The sequence below is a fragment of the Chiloscyllium plagiosum genome, chromosome 33 (assembly GCF_004010195.1).
Source record: "Chiloscyllium plagiosum isolate BGI_BamShark_2017 chromosome 33, ASM401019v2, whole genome shotgun sequence".
In the NCBI taxonomy this organism is placed as follows: domain Eukaryota; kingdom Metazoa; phylum Chordata; class Chondrichthyes; order Orectolobiformes; family Hemiscylliidae; genus Chiloscyllium; species Chiloscyllium plagiosum.
In genome coordinates this window covers 2,009,646-2,032,975 of record NC_057742.1, presented here as the reverse complement: position 1 = coordinate 2,032,975, position 23,330 = coordinate 2,009,646, and the positions used below count along the sequence as shown (strand labels likewise).

Here is a 23,330-nt window from a genome sequence, read left to right as displayed (position 1 = left end):
TTTCCTATTTTCAGAACTACCCATTTGGTTCACTAATGTCTTTTAAGAAGGAAATCTGCTGTCCTTACCCAGTCTGACCTACATGTAACTGCAGACCCACAGCAATGTGGCTGACTCTCAGCTGCCTTCTGAAAGGGCCTAGCAGGCCACTCTGTTCAAATGCAGCCAGGGATGGGCAATAAACGCTGTCAAGCCAGCAAAACCATGTTCAATGAGTGAATTTTTAAAAAAAAAAAAGTGGATCCAACCAGAAATCAGGTTATTTTGCATCCAGTGATGTGTAATGAGATGGGATAAATAAATGACCTTGGAATAAAAGATTTCTTGAGGGACTAGTGACCGTAACATGGTAGAATTTAGCATTTGATTTGAGAAGGAATAACTTGGGTTGGAAACAACTGTGCTCCACTTAACTAAGGGTATTTGTAAAGGAATAAGAACAGATCTAGGTGGAGTAGACTGGGAAAGGAATTGAGCAGGAAAGATGATTAAGGATCAGTTGCAGAAGTTTATGAAAAGAGTTATGGCTCACAACAAAGATCTATCCCAGTGGGGAAGTAAGACTCTAGGAAGGGGAAATCTTCAGTTTAAATTCTACTACTCTCCATGTCAGCAGTGATAGCATGCAGCAGTCAAGTGTGCCACTACTGGTGTTTTCTGAATCATAGAAACCTCAGTGTGGAAACAGGCCATTTTGCCCAACACCGAGCCTCTGCAGGGTAACCCACCCAGTCCCATTACCCTACCCTATTACTCTACATTTTCCTGACGAATGCACCTAACCTACACATCCCTGAACACTATGGGCAATTTAGCATGGCCAATTCACCTGACCTGCACATCTTTGGACTGTGGGAGCACCCGGAGGAAACCCATACAGATACGGGGAGAATGTACAAACTCCATACAGACAGTTGCCCGAGGGCGAAATTGAATCCGGGTCCCTGGCGCTGTGAGGCAGCAGTGCTAACCACTGAGCCAATGTGCTGTCCACAAAAACTGGCACAAGTATTTATTCAACTCCTCTTCCATTTTCTAGCTCCCCATTTTTATTTCCCCAGTTTTATTCTCTAAGGGCCATTGCTCACTTTGGACTCTCCCTTTTGTGCTGAAAGATACTCTGTCCATCTTACTATTTGCAAGTTTACTCATAATTTTTTTTTTGTTTTGCTCATTTTTGTTGACTTTGAAATGCTCCTAATCCACTACCTTAACACTAATCTTTGCTACATATGTTTTTACAATTAATTTGATGGGATCCTTTACTACTAAGTGGTAGATGGAAAGTATTCAACCTGGAGCTTGGTGACCACTGGTGGTCCGTAGGGCTTGGTTCTGGGATCTCTGCTCTTTATAATTTTTATAAATGACTTGGATGAGAAAGTGAAAGGGTGAGTTAGTAAGTTTGCTGATGACACGAAGGTTGGTGGAGTTGTGGATAGTATGGAGGGCTGTTGTAGGTTGCTTCGGGACATTGACAAGATGTAGAGCTGGGCTGAAGTGGCAGATGGAGTTCAACCTGGAAAAATGTGAAGTGATTCACTTTGGAAGGTCGAATTTAAATGCAAAATACAGGGTTAAAGGCAGGATTCATGGCAGTGTGAAGGAAGAGGGATCTTGGGGTTCATGTCCATAGATTCCCTCAAGGTTGTCACCTAGGTTGATAGGGTTGTTAAGAAGGCATATGTATGTTGGGGATTGAGTTTAAAGGCTGTGAGGTTATGCTGCAGCTTTGTAGAGCCCTGGTTAGACCACACTTGGAATATTGTGTTCATTTCTGGTCACCTCATTATAGGAAGGATGTAGACGTTTTAGAGAGGGTGCAGAGGAGATTTACCAGGATGCTGCCTGGATTGGAGGGCATGTCTTAACAAGAAAGGTTGAGGGAGCTCAGGCTTTTCTTGTTGGAGCGAAGGAGGATTGGAGGTGTGCAAGATGTTGAGAAGCATAGAGTGGGTAGCCAGAGACTTTTTCCCATGGCAGAAATGTCTATCACGAGGGGGCATAATTATAAGATAATTGGAGGAAGGTTTAGGGGAGATGTCAGAGGTAGGTTCTTTACACTTAGTGGTGGGTGTGTGGAATGCACTGCCAGCAGTGATGATAGAGTCAGATACATTAAGGACATTTAAGCGACTCTTGGATAGGCACATGGAAGATGGAAGATAGTACTATGAAGGGTATGTAGGTTAGTCTGATCGTAGAGTAGGATAAAAGGCCGGCACAACGTCGAGAGCCGAAGTACGTGTACTGTTCTGTTCTTTTGGTTAACTATGGTTGGCTTCATCCCATTCTAGAGCCTTGCTTTCAAATAGCATTCATAAAATACTAAATGATCAAGGGATAAAAATGGTAGGAAATAATTACACTAATTTATCACTAGAGCAAAATACTAGGGAAATTTAATGGAGCTAAAGACAAATGCAACTCCTGGAATGGATGAGATGCATCCAAGAACATTAAAAGGACTACCTACAAAGACAGTGGCTGCACTGGTAGTAATCTTCCAAGAATCGTTAGATTATTTTCCCTACAGTAAGGAAACAGGCCCTTCAGCCCAACAAGTCCACACCACCCTCCGAAGAGCGACCCACCCAGACCATTCCCTGTATTTACCCCAGACTAATGCCTCTAACACTATGGGCAATTTAGCATGGCCAATTCACTTGACCTGCACATCTTTGGATTATGGGAGGAAACCCATGCAGACATGGGGAGAATGTGCAAACTCCACACACAGTCGCCCGAGGCAAGAATTGAACCCAGGTCCCTGGCACTGAGGCAACAGTGCTAACCACTGAGCCACCGTGCTGCCCTGCACTCCTCTTTTGGAGTAGTGTTGGAACTGCTAATGTAACACTGATTTTCAAAAAGGGAATAAGATGCATAAAAGGCAACTATAGGCTAGTTATCTTAACATTTTGGGAAAATGCTTGAGTTTATGCTAGGTTGTAATGGCATGTTCAGAAATCTATACGCTCAAGCAGAGTCAGCATGACTTCATGAAGGGTAAATTATGTCTCAAATTTATTTGAATTCTTTGAGGGAACATGCATAAAAGCATCATAATGAGGATGCTGGAAAACTCAGTTCTCGGAGCATCTGTGACGAGAGAATTAATTTGAGTCCAGTATGACCTCTTTACAACATTTGAATCACAGTTGTTAATGGACAGATTGGCTGGCAATTTTTGCATCCGTAAGTAGAATGTACATTTTTTTGTTTGCTTTCAGACTCCAGCCCCCAGCAGAACTGCTTCTTTCTCTGATTCCAAATCTGACGACACTAACAGAACATCGATGAGTCTGAAGCAGACCATCTCGCACGGTAAATCAATAAATGCCAGGCTGTAACCACATCGTAGCTTGTTATATAGGAGGCAAGCTTCTAATATATGGGAAATGTTAGACTCCAAATTATGGAATTTAACAGATTCATTGCTCCAAAGCTTGGGCAGTTTTCTTTTTAAGATTGCTGTTAATTAGTTGAAGTTAGTCTTTGATTGTTTTGCATAAACTTATTGCAACATTTAGTCATAGAGATGTACAGCACGGAAACAGACCCTGCAGTCGAACCCATCCATGCCGACCAGATCTCCCAACCCTTCTAGTCCCACCTGCCAGCACCCGGCCCATATCCTTCCAAACCCTTCCTATTCATATATCCATCCAGATGCCTTTTAAATGTTGCAATTGTGTACTAGCCTCCACCACTTCCTCTGACAGCTCATTCCATACACGTACCACCCTCTGTGTGGAAAATGTTGCCCCTTCAGTGTGTTTTAAATTTTCCCCCCCTCACCCTAAACCAATTCCTTCTAGTTCTGAACTCTCCCCCACCCTAGGGAAAAGACCTTGTCTACTTACCCCATCCATACCCCTCATAATTTTATAAATCTCTGCCTCCGATGATCTAGGGAAAACAACCTCAGCCTATTCAGCCTCTCCCTATAACTCAAATCCTGCAACCCTGGCATGGCCACCATTGGTGCAAGGGTAATCCCTAGTAAACTTTCATCCCTTTCACAGAGCAGCTAGTTATTTATGTCAAACACCTCTGTTCTAAGTGTGTTGCTGATCTGTTATTTGCCTCATCGATTTCCTGAACTCATCCTACTCCGGCCCCTTTCTTTTTTTTCCAACTCTTTGCTATTTCATCGGAGAAAATCATCATGGAGCCGCATTGTATTCTCTGCAAGTCTTTGGCCTTATCATTGACTTGCATGCTCAAGCTTTGTTTTCTCTAGCAAGGGTTGCTGACATTTCTAAAGGCCTAGGGAGGGGAATGAATATGTTGCTGTTTGTGGGGAGAATCCCTCAGTTTAAATGTCAGGGTGATCAGTACTCTTGATATTCACTACCTTTACCTTCTACAGGCTCAATGCAGTCAATTCAGCTTTACTACTACGTTGCTTCGCATTCTATATCTTTGATTCCCTCTCACTGAAGCTCTTTGCAATACCGTGTGTCTTGTGTCACTTTTGTCCAATGTTAATTGTGTCTTGTGCTGATCACTTAAAGTATTTAACTTATTTATTTTCCCTTTAAATCTTTACAGATTGAGTTTATTTTCCTGTGTTTTTCTTTCCATTTTCTTTCAATGCTGTTCCAGTTTTAACAAATGATCCATACTACAAAATCTCCACATGTATTAATTCTATTGCCTAATTTTTATTTGATTTTTTTTTTGCAACTGTTTTATTTTTATTTTTCATTTGCCAGTGTTTCAACGATGTACATGGCTCATAATTACCTGGTAATCTGTGACATTCAATGCAATATATCATTCCCTTGGTTTACACACACGTTAAACTTGTTATACTGGAAATATTGAGCTAAATGTTCAGAACGCATCAATGTTAGACAGAAATAGTTTGGAGCCTGGTGCCGCCTTCAAAAAGCACAGTGCATTATATAACAATTATATATCATTATATAACAATTTACACAATGAAGACAACTATTTTGAGTGTTTTAATTTCCTCACAGTTCTGTTCTTGCACATAACCTGCATTGTTACAAATTAGCACGTTAAAATGAAGGCAAATACTTGTTTGGCTTTTGCTCCAGGTCCAGTGCAAATAAGACAAATGATGTGAATTGTCTTATTCCTCTTGGGAGGGAGCAAGATTTGAAGGGAGCTGTTTTAAGCCAGTTAATGAGGGTTCACTTCTCACATTTACTGCAGTCGAAAGCACTTGAGCTTGGGTAGATTGGAGGTCCTGTTGTTTCAATCTGCTCCTGAAACCAGACTCTCAAAAGCAGATAGCAGATATCAACCTTGCTCACTTTGGTGCAGCTGAAGGTGGTAGACGTCTTTGTATGACGTGCACTTCACCCTCTGTCACTGGGCATGCAGATACATTAGGTTGGCTCAGTGGCTCATGGTGCTTCTTTAGCAAAACGAGACCTAAGAGCTTGCAGAAGCACCCCTGTCAGCAACTCATTTTAGTTATAAATTATATTTTTTTCACATTTCTTTGGTCTCTTTTAAACTGAAAGAAGCCAACTTGGAAAAAGAGAATGTTGGTTCCTTACTTAAAATGTAATGTGAATGGCATAGTTGATGTTTATTCTTAAAAGCTAGTTCAAATGTAATACTGAATAAATTTTGGCTGCTTGGTTGTGATTTCTGTATGATCCTGGTACCACTTAGATTTTTATTTGAGATAAGAGGAGGTGATTTGTCATTGAGCCCTTTATGCTTTGCATTTAGCTGAATAAATTCTGGACTTTTATTTAACGTTGTTCTGTAACCCTTGCATCAAGGCTCAAGTTTTTTTTAAATTGAATTCAGTTTCTTTCTGGGGAAAGAAATTGCAGATTTCCATTATTGCATGTGAAGTAATAGTTCCTGCCATTGCACTTGAATGGCTTGGCTCCAATTTTATGGTTATACCCTCTTCATCTGGTATTTGGGTAAATTTCAGATGTTTAATTTCAACCCAAGGTGTAACATCATTTATGCAATGTGGATAATGCCCCAATTAATTTCTTTGAGGGAAGACCCTCAAATGATTGGTAATTGGATGACTAACTACTTCTAAAGTGGCATGAAGGACTGAACAGTCCCTTTTTATGCCATTTACTATTCTTAAACTTGTCTCTTATAACTTGCCCAGTGTCCCATCAGAGCATAGTCCTCTACCCGATGTACAACATTTCCAAGTTGTGTTGTTTAGTTCAGGTTGCTTTGGAAGCTGAGGTTAAACTGCCTTGCATTGCTGTGTTGGAATGGCCCTCATTTCATTCGCTTGTAATGATGGCCATGGGGGGGGGAATGTGTATTCCTGGTCAAAAGGGAGATGATGTGCCATTGGGAAGGGTGTGTCAGCTAGTGATGTTTTTTTTAACAAATCTTACTATGTGTTGCATTTCTTTTGTTGGTAATCTCTTTGACAGAAGGAAAGGCAAGGCAAGAAAAGAAAAGAGGTAGGAGGGCAACAGACGGATAAATGTATGTTCATGAAAGGTGTATGGTTGCTATTTATTATGCTGCTTTTCCAGCAGACAGCTGTAATGTTTTTGCTTCATTTGATTTCAGAGATAAAATTAACCTGTGGGAAAATCTCAGGTGTGTTTATTTACCTGAGGGGAGCTGGGAATCAAATGCATTAAACCCTCCTTGACACACTCCTTTTAAACATTTTGTATGGAGTATATCTTTTTGTTTCTGAATTTATAATATAATGAAGCATTAACTCTTTGCAGCTTGCTGTTTGTAGGGTAGAATCACTAGAGCCATGTATAGCAAGATAACTCCAGCATGATTCAATATTTTGGTTCTAAGCTCTGTCCATTTAATGGGGCACAGCTGGGAACCAGAGTAGTCAAAATAGCTTGTGTGTGAGCTTAGCCTTCCTGCAGCAATTGCTGATGAATTCTTGACTGCCTTTATAGCTACATGTCCACAACCACCCCTGCTTTCATAGTCTGAGTCCTGTGGAATCCTCTCACAGCAAACCTTTCTAGAAGGCCTTGTTTTCTCAAGTCAAGTTTTGAAGAGTTTTGTTAGCACCATGTGTACACTGTTAATCCAACCTTTCTGGAATATCTCCTTACTGATGCTAATGAACAGTTCTGTGAACTGCTGGTTTCATTCTTTGTTTAAAATTAAAAGTTGCCATCATAATACAAGACTTGATTTAATTTGATAAACTTTGTCTTCCCTCAGCCCTTCATGGAAGGAGACAGGGGAACTATGACCAGGATGGAATTTCTGAATTATTGTGAAGTGTTCATATGATGAAATTCCCCCTTTTTTTTTTAATGTCTCCCTTTTCTCCCAGTGTTACCTGATTTGGACCATTAGCTCTCCATCACTGCTGACACTGGCCCTACTATCTGCTAGTTTAAAGCCACGTTATGCAGTGCCAAATCCTCTACAGTTCCTCATTCTTTTGGGTGCCCTCCATCCACGCTCCCTTCGCAGGAAAATTGGTGAATGGCAATCAAGAAATAGATTGAAAAAGCTGGAAATCTGAAAATAAAACACAAGTCTAGTGGAGTCTGTGAAGTGTTGCAATCCCAGCTGATGTCATTACTGGACAAGTCCGATCTATCGTTGAAATCTAGCTCGATGGATCATCTTTCATTTTTTAAATTTTAAGCCTGTTTTTCATTGACAAACAAAATTGCAATGCTGCAGATTCTGGCTTAACAGTAAAACAAAGTTTATTATGCAAATGAAATGAAGATAAAGAATAAAGCAAGCATTTAGATATTTATATCCAACCAAGTGAATGATTTAAGTATTTAAAGAACACCAGTACAACGCTGTTAATCCCAACAACACCCTTCTATAGTGCTCCCACTAGAGAGAATTGCCTTCTCTTTCACACCTGAGACTTAATTTCGATGTGGCTTCAAGGTCCTGATCTGAGAATGTGATAGCCTCCTCCTGAAGCCTTCATATGACTGATCTTAGATTTTTTTAGCTTCAAATAACTTCAGGGTTTGAACTAAACACTTAATGATCCAAACCTTTTAAACTCCTTACATTGAGGTAACTTCTTTCTGTCAGTCCCAAATTACCTCACTCACTCACGAGCGACAGTTCTACACATCTAATTTCAGATAAGACTTCATTAACTGCCCAAAACTGAGGCTAAAAACTCCTTTTTTCTGTTAATTTATGGGTGCTTTCCCAAAGTCCATAAAAAACACTTTCTATATGAAAGTCTAATGAACTAATCATTTACCTTGGAAACTCATAAACTCTCCCACTATAAATCCCCCATTGCACTTCAGGAGTTCTCTAATACTACAGAAATACTTGCAGGTTAATCATTGAAACCCTTCAGACACAATCCAAAATTCAAAAATCCAAAAGAGACAAGTTTAATGTTTTGGAAGTAAGGCCACTAAATAGTCTGAACAATAAGTGAGCTCTAGTGTAAGACAGAGACTTGATCTCTCTCCCTTCTAGCTTCCACTTCAGGCATTTCTATTTTATGCATAGACAGAGTCATAGAGCTGTACGTTTGGAAACAGGTCCTTCGGTCCAACCTGCCCATGCTGACCAGATATCCCAACCTAATCTAGTCCCATTTGCCAGCACTTGATCCATATTCCTCTAAATCCTTCCTATTTATGTATCCATCCAGGTGCATTTTTAAATGCTATAATTGTACCAGCCTCCTTTAAACTTAGTCAATGAATGAGTATTTCAAAGAGACTTTTGAATCTTTTCTGTCCTCTTTCCCAAGTGCTCTGTGCCGTTAATCTGGGGATGTTTGAGTGATGTAAAAATTAGTTCCTGATCAGTACTACTTTTAACAAATGGGAACTGTCCCTCATAGTTGTGGTGCATTTTCTTTGGAGCTTGAAACTAGCTCAGGGCATGCCTGTGCCCAGTTAAGTCTTTGCAAATGATTGAAGGTGACACCATGTGACCAAATCTGTCTTGAGACCAATGATGAAAAGATAAAGTGACTTTTAATACTCATACTTTTTTCAACTGAATTGAGAACGAACACCATGACTAACGCAAGCACTTAAAATAAATACACAGGTTTACAGCAAAATAGCATCTGCACCCTCCCCTCCACAAATCAATTTTAAGATAGAAGAAAATACATTTGAACCAAGGTTCCATGTACTCCTAAAGATTACTGAATGGGTAAATTATCTCTCATATTGATGTAGTGATTCACATGATTTGATGTAAGCATCCATATTTACAGTTTAAAACTGAGCATAACATTGTTACAGCTCATATCCCTCAATCATTTCTTTTATTCACTCATAGGATTTGAGGTTGCTGGCTGGTCCAGCTTTATTGTCCATCCCTAATTGCCTTAAAGAAGGTGGTAATGAGCTGCTGCCTTGAGCCCCTGCAGTCTGTTTGCTGTAGTTACTCCTTTCCTCCTCCACCCCACACCCCCACCAAAACCACCACCCACCACCACTCCATGCTGTTAGGGAGGGGAACTTGCAGATGTTTCCTTTTATCCATTGCCTTTGTCCTTCTAGGTGGTAGTGACATTACAGCCAAAATATGACAAAATTGTAAGTAAGATTTCTGTTTTATTAAGCTAAGCAAAGAAGATTGAATATGCTTTGAGGAGAGGTGAGATACTTGGTAACAGCTGGTCAGTGCAGTGGAACATTTTCAGGCCAAGAAGCCATTGAGTTAGAGTTAATGTATAGATCATCAGCTTTCCTGATAAGGTAGAATTTTGATATCCCTTCTCCAGCCCCCTCTCTTGTTCTTCAGTCCTTCTGCTTTGCTTGTTGTAGATCCTTTTTTTTTCCCCTATCTCCTTGTTGCAAACCTCATTCAAGATACCATATGTCACTGAAATTGTGCTGCTGGTTTTCAGGTAAAGCCACCACACTCTTTAGCTGCCACACCAAGTCCATTATTTGGGGAATGCAGACTCGAGCTGTACAAGGAATGCTGGACTTTGACTATGTCTGTTCACGGGATGAACCATCAGTTGCCGCCATGGTCTACCCATTCACGTAAGTGTGCTTTCCTGCTTCCCCCTCTTTTGTTATTGGTTTGGTGAACTCTGTTGAACTGTGATGTTTTATTGCAAATATGCTGTAACCTTTCCAATCCAAGACTCTGAAATTACAAAAAAAAAGTTATCTGGAATTTCTGGAATACACCTGCATCTCATGACTGCTGCTTGTGGTACTGCAACAGAGTTAACGTCATGTCCTTAATGGATGTTGATGGTAAATCTTGAATTTTCCTGGCATTACTTTAAAGCCACATTTATTTGTGACAGCACAAGAGCATTTTTTGCATATGCACAGATGCTGTGTCAAAGGTTATGACATCGCAGAGTGTGGCATTCTGGGCAGTTGCCTGCATTAGCACTAATTCTGGATAATCCTAGGAAGTTTCCCAATACAAGCACTGTTCCAGCTTAATACAATTTAAGAACTGGCAATGGGAACATGATTGAAGAGGTTACCTCAGATTACAACAGGATCTTGACCAGATGGGTAAATGCGCTGAGAAGTGGCAGATGAAGTTTAATTCAGATAAATGCAAGGTGCGGCATTTTGGGAAAGCAAATCTTAGCAGGACTTATACACTTAATGGTAAGGTCCTAGGGAGTGTTGCTGAACAAAGAGACCTTGGAGTGCAAGTTCATAGCTCCTTGAAACTGGAGTCGCAGGTAGATAGGATAGTGAAGAAGGCGTTTGGTATGCTTGCTTTTATTGGTCAGAGTATTGAGTACAGGAGTTGGGAGGTCATGTTGCGGCTGTACAGGACATTGGTTAGGCCACTGTTGGAATATTGCGTGCAATTCTGGTCCCCTTCCTATCGGAAAAATGTTGTGAAACTTGAAAGGGCTCAGAAAAGATTTACAAGGATGTTGCCAGGGTTGGAGGATTTGAGCTATAGCGAGAGGCTGAACAGGCTGGGGCTGTTTTCCCTGTAGTGTCGGAGACTGAGGGGTGACCTTATAGAGGTTTACAAAATTATGAGGGGGATGGATAGGATAAATAGACAAAGTCTTTTCCCTGGAGTCAGGGAGTCCAGAACTAGAGGGCATAGGTTTAGGGTGAGAGGGGAAAGATATAAAAGAGACCTAAGGGGCAACTTTTTCAGTGGTATGTGTGTGGAATGAGCTGCCAGAGGAAGTGGTGGAGGCTGGTACAATTGCAACATTTAAGAGGCATTTGCATGGGTATATGAATAGGAAGGGTTTGGAGGGATATGGGCCGGGTGCTGGCAGGTGGGACTAGATTGGTTTGGGATATCTAATTGGCATGAACAGGTTGGACCGGAGGGTCTCTTTCCATGCTGTACATCTGACTCTAAAACATTTGAGTGGTTTAATCATGGCCCTTCACCACTTCTCCTGCTCTAATCATATCCTAGCTTCCCTTCTCCCACATCTGGACCGCTTACAGCTGGCATTGCTTCCAGAATGCATGCAGGGAGTTGAAAGGACAAGAATGGAGGGAAGGGTGTTGGGGTGACTGTGCAGTTGAAACGAGAGAACGAGGGTTGCTGGAAGACGTCTATAGAGTGGTGGGTGTAAACAAGAAGGAAAAGCAGCAGGTGGGTATTTAGGTTTGAACAATGACTCCGTGACTGAAATGAGTTGACTACTTGACTTCCATAAGAAACAGGAACAGGAGTGGGCTGTTTAGCCCCTTGAGCCTGCTCCAACGTGGAGTAGGATCATGGCTGGTTTGACACTTTGCACTTCACTTCCCTGCTCTTACCCTGTAACCATTGATACCCTTATTGATCAAGAATCTATCTATATAAGGACGCTACCCCCACAGCTCTGTATGGAAAGGAGTTCCAAAGACACTCAATCCTTTCAAAGAAGATCTTCCTCCTTCTCTCATTAAATTGGTGCCTCTTTATTCTGAGACTGTGTCCTCTGCTCCTAGACTCTCCCATGAGGGGAAACATCCCTTCAGTATTTACCCTGTCGAGCTTCTTAAGAATCCCATATATTTCAATGAAGTTATCTCTCCTTCTGAACTCCAAAACAGTTCTAGCCCGTTTTCCTCCTCTTTAATGCATTTTATGCCAGTAAGGGTATTATTGAAAGCCTTTGCTCATAAGACAATCTTCCTGTCAGAGATCAGAGACCTAGTGAACCTTTGCGAATTGCCTCTAATGAATGATATCTTCCCTTCAATAAGGAGACCAAAACTGCTCTCTCTACTCCAAATGTGGTCTCACCAGAATCTGATATAGTTTCCAGTACCAATCTGCAGACCAGAAGATCAAACCTTCAAGACCATTAATAATACCCTTACTGGCATAAAATGCATTAAAGAGGAGGAAAACAACAACAAACTGTCATTCCGAGATGTCACAGTAGAGCAAACAGCCAATGGGCAACTTCAAACCAGCGTCTACAAGAAATCAACACATACGGACCAAATACTGAACTACAGAAGCAATCATTCCAACATCCACAAACGAAATTGTATTAGAACATTATTTCAATGAGCCAGCACAGAGGAACTACGCAGAGCCGAGGAAAATTACCTATACCGCATATTCAAATAGAACGGGTACTCAATGAACACAGTCCGCCGATTTTCAGTGACAAACCCAAACAAGCAGACAAAACACATCCAGAAATCCTAACATTCTCCTCTACATCAAAGACATCTCGGAAATGACTGCCAGACTCAGACCCCTTGGCATCATAGCCCACAAACCCACCATCGCACTAAAACAACAGCTAATGAAATTGAAACACCCTATACAGACAACAAGCAAAGCTAATGTCATTTACAAAATACCATGCAATGACTGTGACAAACAGGCAGAAAACTAGTCACCAGGATACATGAACTTCAACTAGCCACAAAACGACATGACCCTCAGTCACTAGTATCCTTACTTACAGATGAGGAAGGACACCACTTCGACTGGGACAACACATCCATCCTAGGACAAGCCAAACAGACACGCATTAGAGTTCCTATCAACAAACACATTGACTTGGACTTGATTTACCACCCCTGAGAAAATGAACAGGAAATGGACATTCCATAGGAAATGGACATTCCATAGGAAATGGACATTCCATAGGAAATGGACATTACCAACCCAAAGAAACCCAAACATATAAATAGAAAGCAAGAATCATCAGCAATGCTTTGTCCGGAGGCTCACTGAAGATGTTACCTAGTAGGGTGACAAAACATCTAAAAATGAACCTTCCAGCTCAGCCAGCAAACCTATATCCAGAACCTCAACTGAACTACAAATCTTCTCAAAACGCTCTAACCTACTCTATATTCCAACTTCCTTGAACTAATTTCAATTTCCTGTTTGTTAGGTGGTAGGAATTAGCATTCTAATATTTTGAAGTCCCAAAGATTCAGCACTCCAAAGATGTCTTTATCCAAAATTTGAGATTAGAGTGACAGTGGGATAAATTGCATCCGATGAATAGAGCAAGTCGCTTAGTAACTTGGAGTCACAAGTCTTGGCTCTCATTTGAATGCAGTCATTAGATCCTTGGTACCACTCCAAACCATTCACTATTTAGCTGACTGGCCATACTTATTCCCTGTCAACAGACCTCTGCTGGCCAAGCAGTAATTTCTGCCAGGTTCATGGATGGGTTGGCCTGGATGTGCAAATATTTCTGGGCCTGACTGAGTTTGTTGCTCACCCTAGCCACTTGCACAGAAGCATCTTTCTTTGAATTATAATACCTTGCATAACATGTTAAAATTAAATACACTTGCTTGCGGTTTTGAATTCGAGTTGAGAACTTTATAAAAGGTTGACATTGCTGGAGTGCCATTTGTGTTGACCGTTCCTAATCCTGTTCCCCTCCTGTAGTGGTGATCACAAGCAGAAATTCTACTGGGGTCACAAGGAAATCCTTATTCCTGTTTACAAGAACATGGCTGATGCCCTGAAGAAACACCCTGAGGTGGATGTTCTTATCAACTTTGCCTCATTGCGTTCCGCCTATGATAGCACTGTGGAAACTATGAGCTTCTCCCAGGTTTGTTGTTTCGCTCATGTTCAAATGTCACAACTGCTTGCAAGTTGAGTTGATTAATGTTTTAATGTTCTGCATTTGTCTGCCTTTAATAGATGTTTAAATGAACTTTAAGATAAATTCTTAGAACAACACAGAAGGCAAAGCTACCCTTAAGTATATGCTGAATTATTGAAAGAGCTAGCTTATTTATGTGGCTGAGTATCCTATGAGCACCACCTTTGGGAGAGTGAAAGGAAAGTTGACTTTATTCTCAAGTGACAGGAAGCATTTGTCTGTCAAAAGATGGTGCTGCGGGATGCAAACTGAAACACTGTGACAGCGTTTATTATGACGTTATCTCTTCTTTACAGTCATCCCCACCCTTCCTACCAACCTCAGGTCTTGGTGCTGGCTTCACCCTACCCTGCTCCAGGCTCAGGCAATTGTCCTTGCTGTTAGGGCACCAGCCTCTGCCCCACCACCTAGACCCTTCATCAGTAGTATCTGCACATAATATAGAGGTGTCATCAGCACAGATGTTTATCAGCGCAAAAGCCTTTTTATCATTATGGATCATAGTTTCATATTTTTATTAAGCCCATTAGGTATTCATACAGGGGAGACAATCTGATAAATGTATTGAGGATAATTTTATTAATTAGCATGCTAATCCATGATAAACTGTAAGCTTTGCAAAGAGAGACCATTTTGATTCATTATTTCATTTTTGTTGAGCTTCTTGTTGATCAACTAAGAGCTACTCAAATAGCCAAGAGACTTAGAGCTGAACGACCCCTTACTGCTTCTGTCTCTCCCTCCCCTCCCAGATTCACAGGCTGTAGTTAACGGTTCCACAGCCAACTGTAGTCCTAGGCAATGAGTGGCATCTGCATAGTCAAGAAGACGTTATAAATGACGATCATTGGATAGTGACTGCAGGACCCTATTTTTCTTGTCTTCTCTCTTGTAAAGCCTCTCTTGCCACCTTTGTTTGAGATAACTGAGTATAGTAATCACAGTTATCCTGTGCAGCTGGAACCTTGTATGCCTCGGATGCTGCCTGACCTGCTGTGCTTTTGCAGTACCACATTCTCGACCTTGTATACTTTGTTTTGTCTAAACACCCTATGATCTGTATGTCCTTGTATGTTATGATCTGTCTGTACTGCTCGCAAAACAAAACTTTTCACGCTACTAAGAGACATGACAACAATAAACCAATTTAATGAGATCACAAACTGAATCGAATAATTCCAGTTTATATGGTTAAGTGATACAAGCATTTACTAACTTGGAAAGCTAATTACCATTGTGAATCCTTTTCTTCCTCCCTGTTCTTACTGGTTTCCAAGTTGGATTACTCTCAATGACTGTATTTCAGTCAACCTGTGTTTATTCTGTGCTTTAGATCCGGGCAATAGCTATAATTGCTGAAGGAATCCCTGAAGCATTGACCCGGAGATTAATCAAGATGGCAGATGAGAAAGGTGTGACCATCATTGGGCCGGCTACGGTAAGAAAACGCTATGCACCCTGAACGTATGTTTGCAACTAAGTGTGTAGATTATTGATATTACAGTTTCTTTAAGCAAGTACATTTTCCTGTGCTATATTTAAAATGTTTCCTGATGATCAGTGTTGCTTTGCTCAGGATGGTGAGATGTCTCACTTGTTAATAGTTTATAGAATTTTATAGTAAAGAAAGAAACCATTCAGTGAATCATGTCTGTGCTAGCTCTTCAGTAGAGATAGACAACTTTCTCTTTTCCCTTTAGCATTGCAAATAGTTTCCCTTCAAATATACCCCGTTCTCGTTTTTTCCTGTAGTACATGTTTTGGTTTCTGCACATGCTTTGAGTGATTTATTATTTTGCTTCCAGAGGAAATTGTAACATTATTTTAACTATGTCCCATTGAACAGGGGAACCCCCTTTTATTTAAGGGTTTTTTCTATTGACTCTTAGTTCTGTCTGTTGGAGGCTCATTATATGTGTTCTCGCAACATTTATGTGGAGTGGAAGCATTTGGAAGAGAACGTGCATGACGTTATTGTGAAGTTTGTGCCCCCTCATGACCAGTTTATTTTGTAAACCTTTGTACTTTTCTGCCTGTGAAGATGAAAGAAACAGTTTGTCACGGGTGATTGAAAATCCTCTCACTGACAGTTATGTCAGTTCATTTGTGACATTGACTTTGACTCACATGGGAAAGTATTTCTCTGGTAGTATCTGGCAGTAACTACTTGAAACTGACTGACTGTCATTCTTCTTCTCAGCCCCCTCCCCCCAGTTTCCTGCTGTCTGAGTTCCTTATTGGTCAGGCTGTGGAATGGATAAAACCAACCACTTGCCAAGATTGGGAACCTGAGGCTAAGACACTTAGGGCTTCTCTGATCTCTGCTTCAACCTCTTGCCATTGTCTTGATTATTCAGAGTTGTCAATAATGTTGAGAGATTGCTGACAGTCTTTCTCCAGACAGCTACAAGCCTCCTTGGAGCAATAGTCAAAAGATTAATCAAAAGCAAAATAGTGTGGAATCTCAAATAAAAATAGAAAATCTGGGAAATATTCACTGGATTGTGCAATATATGTGAAAAGAGCTAACCTTTCAGGTCACTGACTTTCATCAAGAAGTTAAAGATGTAACAATTTTTGCGGAACTACAAAAGGAGGGGGAGGGGAGTAAAACAAAAGTTTGTGACACTGGAATGTAGTTAATTATGTCATTAGGGATGATGTGCAAGGTAAAGGGAGTGGTAATGGACAAGTATGGGGAGACTGACCAGATGGCATGCGTACAAACACAACAGTGTGAATGCTGGAAATCTGAAACAAACACAATGCTGGAGAAACTCAGTAGGTTTGGAAGCATCTGTGGAGAGAGAAGTTATTGTATTGTGTCCAGTATGATGACTCTTGAACTGCAAAAATATGTTTCTGCATCACTAGGTGGCTATGCCAGGAAGATGTATCTAGGCTTTTGAGTTCAGTACCTTTTAATCCAGCTGTGATTTTATCCTCCACTTCAACAATGTTCCATGGACATTGATCCAACAGCAGAAAACTGCTTCTGAGCTGAATAATGTGACCATGCCAGTTTAAGGTCACTTATATTTAAGTAACCTGTTTAGCTTTTTATCACAGGTGTTTTGGTCACTTTTCAAATATTTTAAACTTGGATTTATATTCTAAAATGCTATTTTCCTTGATTGATGGATCCTAACTTAAGTACTCGAGAAAACAACCAATTATTTAGTGTTTCAAATAACTTATAACCTGTGGCTATCCCACATCTTCGCCCAGCTAACTGATTTCAGTGAAGGAAGCATTCAAGGTTCCAGAGTTGACCTCAGTCCCTCTCCTTGGACAGGATGAAATATTTTTCCAGGGTTCCTGCTCCTGATCACATCCAGAGACTCTTACTGAAGTCTGCACTGGTGATCGTTGGGTGAAGATTTGATTGTGATGGTCCCCTCAGTCGTGTTGCTTGCCTGCATTTGCTGTCTTGGCTCATGCAAGGAAATGTCAAGTGCTGACGAGTACCCATGAGTCAACCCCTTTTGTGCTGGGGTGGCGTGGGGCAGTGAGGAAGTTGAAGATGAAGTGTTGCTTTCTTTTAAAACAGACTCCAACTTGTGTTTCATTGTTTATGTTGTCTTTTTTCAGGTGGGTGGCATAAAGCCAGGCTGCTACAAGATAGGGAACACAGGCGGTATGCTGGATAACATCCTGGCCTCCAAGCTGTACCGCCCTGGCAGTGTAGCATATGTCTCTCGCTCCGGAGGAATGTCTAATGAGCTCAACAATATCATCTCCAGAACCACTGATGGTGTCTATGAGGGGGTTGCTATCGGTGGAGATCGGTAAGAACTGTGAACAGGAAGAGCTGTCTTCCCTCATTAAAGGTCCTGGATAACCAGTTAGGTGAAGGAACTGAATGTATGCTTGCTAACTTTGCTGAAGAGACAAAGACAGGCAGCCTAGGAAGTTGTGAAGAGGACAAGAGTCTACAATTGGATATAGATCGGTTAGGTGAGTGGGTAAAAAACTTGGCAGATGAAATATAATGCAAGAAAATGTCCACCTTGGCAGGCTGAATACAAAAGCTGTATATTACTTAAATGGGGAGAGATTGCTGGATTCAGGCACGGAGGTTTTAATATCCTGGTACAATATTAGTGCAGTTATGCAGGTACAGTATGTAATTCAGCAAATGAATGATATTGTCAGGGGAGTGGAATTTAAAAGCGGGGATGTTTTCTCCAGTTGTCAAAGATGTTGGTGAGACCACGTTTGGAATACGATGTACAGTTTTGGTCTCCTTGTTTAAGAAGGGGTATAAATGTGTTGGAAGTGATTCAGAAAAGATTGCCATGACTTGATTTCCATGCCATTCCCAGGAAAAATTGGACAGGCTAGGAGTGTCGGAGGCTGAGGTGTGACCTTATAAAGGTTTACAAAATTATGAGTGGCATGGATAGGATAAATAGACAAAGTCTTTTCCCTGTGGTCGGGGAGTCCAGAACTAGAGGGCATAGGTTTAGGGTGAGAGGGGAAAGATATGAAAGAGACCTAAGGGGCAACTTTTTCATGCAGAGGGTGGTACGTGTATGGAATGAGCTGCCAGAGGATGTGGAGGCTGGTACAATTGCAATATTTAAGAGGCATTTAGGAGGGATATGGGCCTGATGCTGGCAGGTGGGACTAGATTGGGTTGGGATATCTGGTCGGCATGGACGGGTTGGACCGAAGGGTCTGTTTCCGTGCTGTACATCTCTCTGACTCTAGTGTTTAGAAGAATAAGGGATCGAGACATCGGATCCCGAGGGGATTTGACAGGATGAACGCTGTGAAGATTTTTACCTTGGTGGTAGAAACTATATAGAGTTTACCATTTAAAATGAGTGGTCTTCCATTTAAGAAACGTTTTTTTTCTGAGGTGGTGATTCTTTGTAGCTCTTTCCCAGAAGGTGGTGGAGGCAGGTCCTTTGAATATTTTTAAGGCAGAGTTAGATCCTTGACTAATAAGGGAGTCACCAGTTATCAGGAGAAGATAGGAAAGTGAAGTTGAGACCACAGTTTGATCAGCTTACTGAATGGCTGAGCAGGTGCAAACAGCCCAATGGCTGCTGCCTCCTCTTCATTCAGATATTTGGATACATGGCTTCCAGCTGAGGCAACAGTCAGAATTTGAAATAGAAATTGAGCTTAATACCAGCCTGGCTGGTAGTTGTACTGCTGCTACAAAATAGGCATTAAAGTAATCTAAAAGGAAGTAATTTTAGCAAATAAAGTAGTTTAACTGGCAAAATGAATGAGTGGTTTGTTTTAGATTTTAACTGGATGGTGTCCTACAGCAGCAGAGTCTGACTTTGACTTGTCAATATACTAAATGTTCTTTCACTACTTTTTGTGGATATTGCTTCACTCCTTTACTTAGCCTCCAGGTGCCCCTGCACATCCCCTTGACCCACGTGCACATGTGCGTCATTGATTTTCTTCATTGAATTTACCCATAAATTCTGCATGTTAAGTTTTATGCAAAAATTCCTCAAACTGTCATCAAATGACAATAAATTACTCACTGTTGTTAATAAAAAAAAAATAAATCTTTGTGCAGAATCTAGAATCCCCCCATGGCTGTTTGAATGTGGTATTCAGATCACCATTCTGGGTATCACCATTTTTATCGTTGCCAAAGCTGTTCCTTAAACTGCATTTCACCAAAAACTATATCATATTATTTTTAAAAGTAACACTTGATTACTAATCTTTCAAAGATATTTATCAATGAAAAAACTCTTGGTGAGTAAATACTAACTTGGAAAAATGACAGTGTTACTTCTCCCTTACACCAGGTACCCAGGATCTACATTCATGGACCATGTTTTGCGTTACCAGGACACACCAGGAGTTAAGATGATTGTTGTCCTTGGAGAGGTGTGTAGCTCTAGCAGGCATTGGATTAAGTCCCTGAATTGTGGTCCAGTTCTTCACTGACTATCTAAACTTTGTTGCTAGGAAGGGAACTGAAGTCTTGCTGCTAACCACAATTTGATTGCTATTAGGTAATGGGCTATAAAATGTGATGCTTTATTACAGGAGGTATTTTACTCTGAAGCAATATTTTTATCTATCTGCCAAAAACTTTTATAGTTCTTTAACTTCACATTTACAGAAAATTTGCACATTTTAAAAATGTGATCCTCGCTTATAATTTTGTTATTGGGAAGGAGAGATTGGTGAAGGTTAGAGGGTTTGCAACATGGACTGAAACCATAATTATAATCCACCAAAATTTTGAAATTTCTATTAGAGTAATCTTTGAATTAAGAGCTTTGGGAATTCTGACTAAATGGAAGACTAAAGGTGTGTTCATTAATGAAATACTTTTCACCTCTTCAGGCCATCCTGTGTAGCTTCACTGTTCAGTTATTTCTGAAGTGCAGTTGCTACTATTTTAGGCAAGCCTGACAACTGTGTTGTGTGCAGCAGGAATCTACAAACAGGATTATGACAAATTCATTTCTTTATTGGCGTTTGTGGAGGAATGGATAGTAACTGTTGACCAGAAAAGGCAGATTAGCCTTAATTTAACATCTCCAGTAGATGGGGAAAAAAGCAAGGGCTGCAGATTCCTGATGTAGGGCTTATACCTGAAACATAATTCTCCTCCTCTGGTTCTTGACCTGTGCTTTTCCAGCACCACACTCTTGACACTCCTCTCCAGTAGATCCCTACTCCTGATAAAGTACCACTTCTAAGTGCTCCATTCACTAAAGCTTTGATTGGCATCGTTTGACTTGGAATTGACATTTTTCTTTAAGTATATATACCTTGGTTTTGGACATCCAGCTCCACCTGTGCACTGTCTGGTGCCAGTGTCACTGGGAGTTCGGCATCTAAGACTTTTATTTTGCTTAAAACTTTCAAGAGTTTTAATACTACGTGTGTAAACTGGAGAATTAACGGAGGCAAATGAGAACAATATAACCTCAAACTTTCTGTAGATTGGTGGAACTGAGGAATACAAGATCTGCATGGGGATTAAGGAAGGACGAATCTCAAAACCTGTGGTCATCTGGTGCATTGGGACCTGCGCAACTATGTTTGCCTCTGAGGTAAGGGTATATTCATTCCACACACTGTAAAGCATATCTTCAATAAGAAAAAGACTTGAGGACCCATGTTCAAAGGCATCCAGAGCAATGAAATAAAAGCTGTTTTATGGTGTCTGATGTGATAGGACCTTTTCAACTTAGATCCTTATGGTATTGGCCCAGAGTCCAACATTAACACCATGTTGAGAATTTCACACTCTGGCTAGAGATGATGGATGTTGTTTTGGTTGTTCATTGTGTTTGTGTGGTAGAGTGAGATTTGGTCCCTGCTCATTATGTACCTGACCTCCTGGGATGTATAGTAGAAGCAGCTTTACTCCTTTGAGCTTTGACCTGTGAATATTGGTGGCTGGCACTGGGATCCTAAGTTTGGAAGATGCACTAATTTCTCAACAATAATACTTGCCTTCCCTTAGTGTAAAAATTCACAGATTTTAACAAAAAAAGCTTTCTGTAGCAAGCTGCAAATATATGCTAGTAAATAAGTTTTGTAAAACATGTCAATGCCATAAATATTGTGGTTAGAGACAGTGATTTGACAGGATTTAATTTTTGCATGTGGTAGAAATTAATGTCTCATTTCTTGATCAGGTAACAAGTATTTTGTTATCTCCCCTGATACAGGTGCAGTTTGGCCATGCTGGTGCCTGTGCTAATGAGAATTCTGAAACAGCGGTAGCCAAGAACCAGGCCCTGAGAGAGTGTGGAGCTATTGTGCCAAGGAACTTTGATGAACTCGGAGAGGTCATCAAGTAAGAGCATACTACAGACACTTGGGAATAAAGGGATGGTGGTGAAGGGCAAACTTAGGTCACATCTTGAAAGTATTTATTTTACTTGGTGATTCAGATAAACGTAGTTTACTGGTGTGGGAATGTGTGGCAGAAAAGCAGACTGAACTGGTGCTGTAACAAGGAAAGGGTAGGTTGGTGCTCTGAACAAAAGAGATTGAATGGGCAGAGCTCTTTATAAGCACCTGTCAATCTAGCGATTGAACAGTCGCTGGCCGATCGTGAGCTGACCTATTTAAACCAATTATATACTGCCATAGTGTTGTCAAGAATACTACAGATTAAGAAATCTTTTTAATTTGACAGAAATGTTTATGATGACCTGGTTGCTCAGGGTGTGATCGTACCTGCACAAGAAGTTCCTCCTCCGACCGTGCCAATGGACTATTCCTGGGCCAGAGTAAGTTGTCGATGCAGCTAGCAACTCTAGCTGGGAGGCTTGTTCCACTGCTCTCTCAATGTGATAATTGTATATGGCCTTAAGGCAATGATTTGTTTTGCAACTTTGATGTAGATATTGCACCCCCTTCCCCCTACTACCGTGGCCAATAATGGAGCAGTAAATTACAGTGGGAGCTGCAGAAAGCAAGTTCCTGAGACTATCCGCTGTAGTCTCCTTTCTGTGTTTCTTTTGATGTCTGGTGTTTAATGTTGCTGCTGATAAATTCCTTGTGACATATCCAGCCTGAGATGCACAGAAATGCATTGGTTTATCAATCCCCTTAGGTACCACATTGGTCAATTTGAAAGATTTTCTTCACAAGTCGTGATACACAGAAAATGGGGGAGATACTAAATGAATATTTTGCATCAGTATTTACTCTGGAAAAAGATATAGAAGATGTAGACTGTAGGGAAATAGATGGTGACATCTTGCAAAATATCTATATTACAGAGGAGGAAGTGCTGGATGTCTTGAAACGGTTAAAAGTGGATAAATCTCCAGGACCTGATCAGGTGTACCCGAGAACTCTGTGGGAAGCTAGAGAAGTGGTTGCTGGGCCTCTTGCTGAGATATTTGTATCATCGATAGTCACAGGTGAAGTGCCGAAAGACTGGAGGTTGGCAAACTGTTGGTGCCACTGTTTAAGAAGGGTGGTAAGGACAAGCCAGGGAACTATAGACCAGTGAGCCTGACCTCGGTGGTGGGCACGTTGTTGGAGGGAATCCTGAGGGACAGGGTGTACATGTATTTGGAAAGGCAAGGACTGATTCGGGATAGTCAACATGGCTTTGTGTGTGGGAAATCATGTCTCACAAACTTGATTGAGTTTTTTGAGGAAGTAACAAAGAGGATTGATGAGGGCAGAGCAGTAGATGTGATCTATATGGACTAAGGTGTTCGACAAGGTTCCCCATGGGAGACTGATTAGCAAGATTAGATCTCATGGAATACAGGGAGAACTAGCCATTTGGATACAGAACTGGCTCAAAGGTAGAAGACAGAGGCTGGTGGTGGAGGGTTGTTTTTCAGACTGG

At 41.0% G+C, this 23,330-nt stretch overlaps 1 protein-coding gene across 5 annotated transcripts in view; it reads left to right on the top strand.

Annotated features, from left to right (window-relative positions):
- The window catches only part of LOC122539714 (ATP-citrate synthase), a 76,977-nt gene that overhangs the window by 41,625 nt on the left and 12,022 nt on the right, over positions 1 to 23,330 (top strand). For 3 of the 5 annotated variants that reach the window (XM_043674723.1, XM_043674724.1, XM_043674725.1), the window contains exons 13-22: positions 3,234 to 3,327; positions 6,402 to 6,431; positions 9,824 to 9,965; positions 13,792 to 13,960; positions 15,348 to 15,452; positions 17,606 to 17,802; positions 19,798 to 19,879; positions 20,950 to 21,060; positions 21,685 to 21,812; positions 22,158 to 22,251. In XM_043674723.1, the coding sequence (XP_043530658.1) occupies positions 3,234 to 3,327; positions 6,402 to 6,431; positions 9,824 to 9,965; positions 13,792 to 13,960; positions 15,348 to 15,452; positions 17,606 to 17,802; positions 19,798 to 19,879; positions 20,950 to 21,060; positions 21,685 to 21,812; positions 22,158 to 22,251 (1,152 nt within the window). The remainder of the gene's footprint in view (positions 1 to 3,233; positions 3,328 to 6,401; positions 6,432 to 9,823; positions 9,966 to 13,791; positions 13,961 to 15,347; positions 15,453 to 17,605; positions 17,803 to 19,797; positions 19,880 to 20,949; positions 21,061 to 21,684; positions 21,813 to 22,157; positions 22,252 to 23,330) is intronic. The other 2 variants (XM_043674726.1, XM_043674727.1) reach the window with 2 other exon arrangements.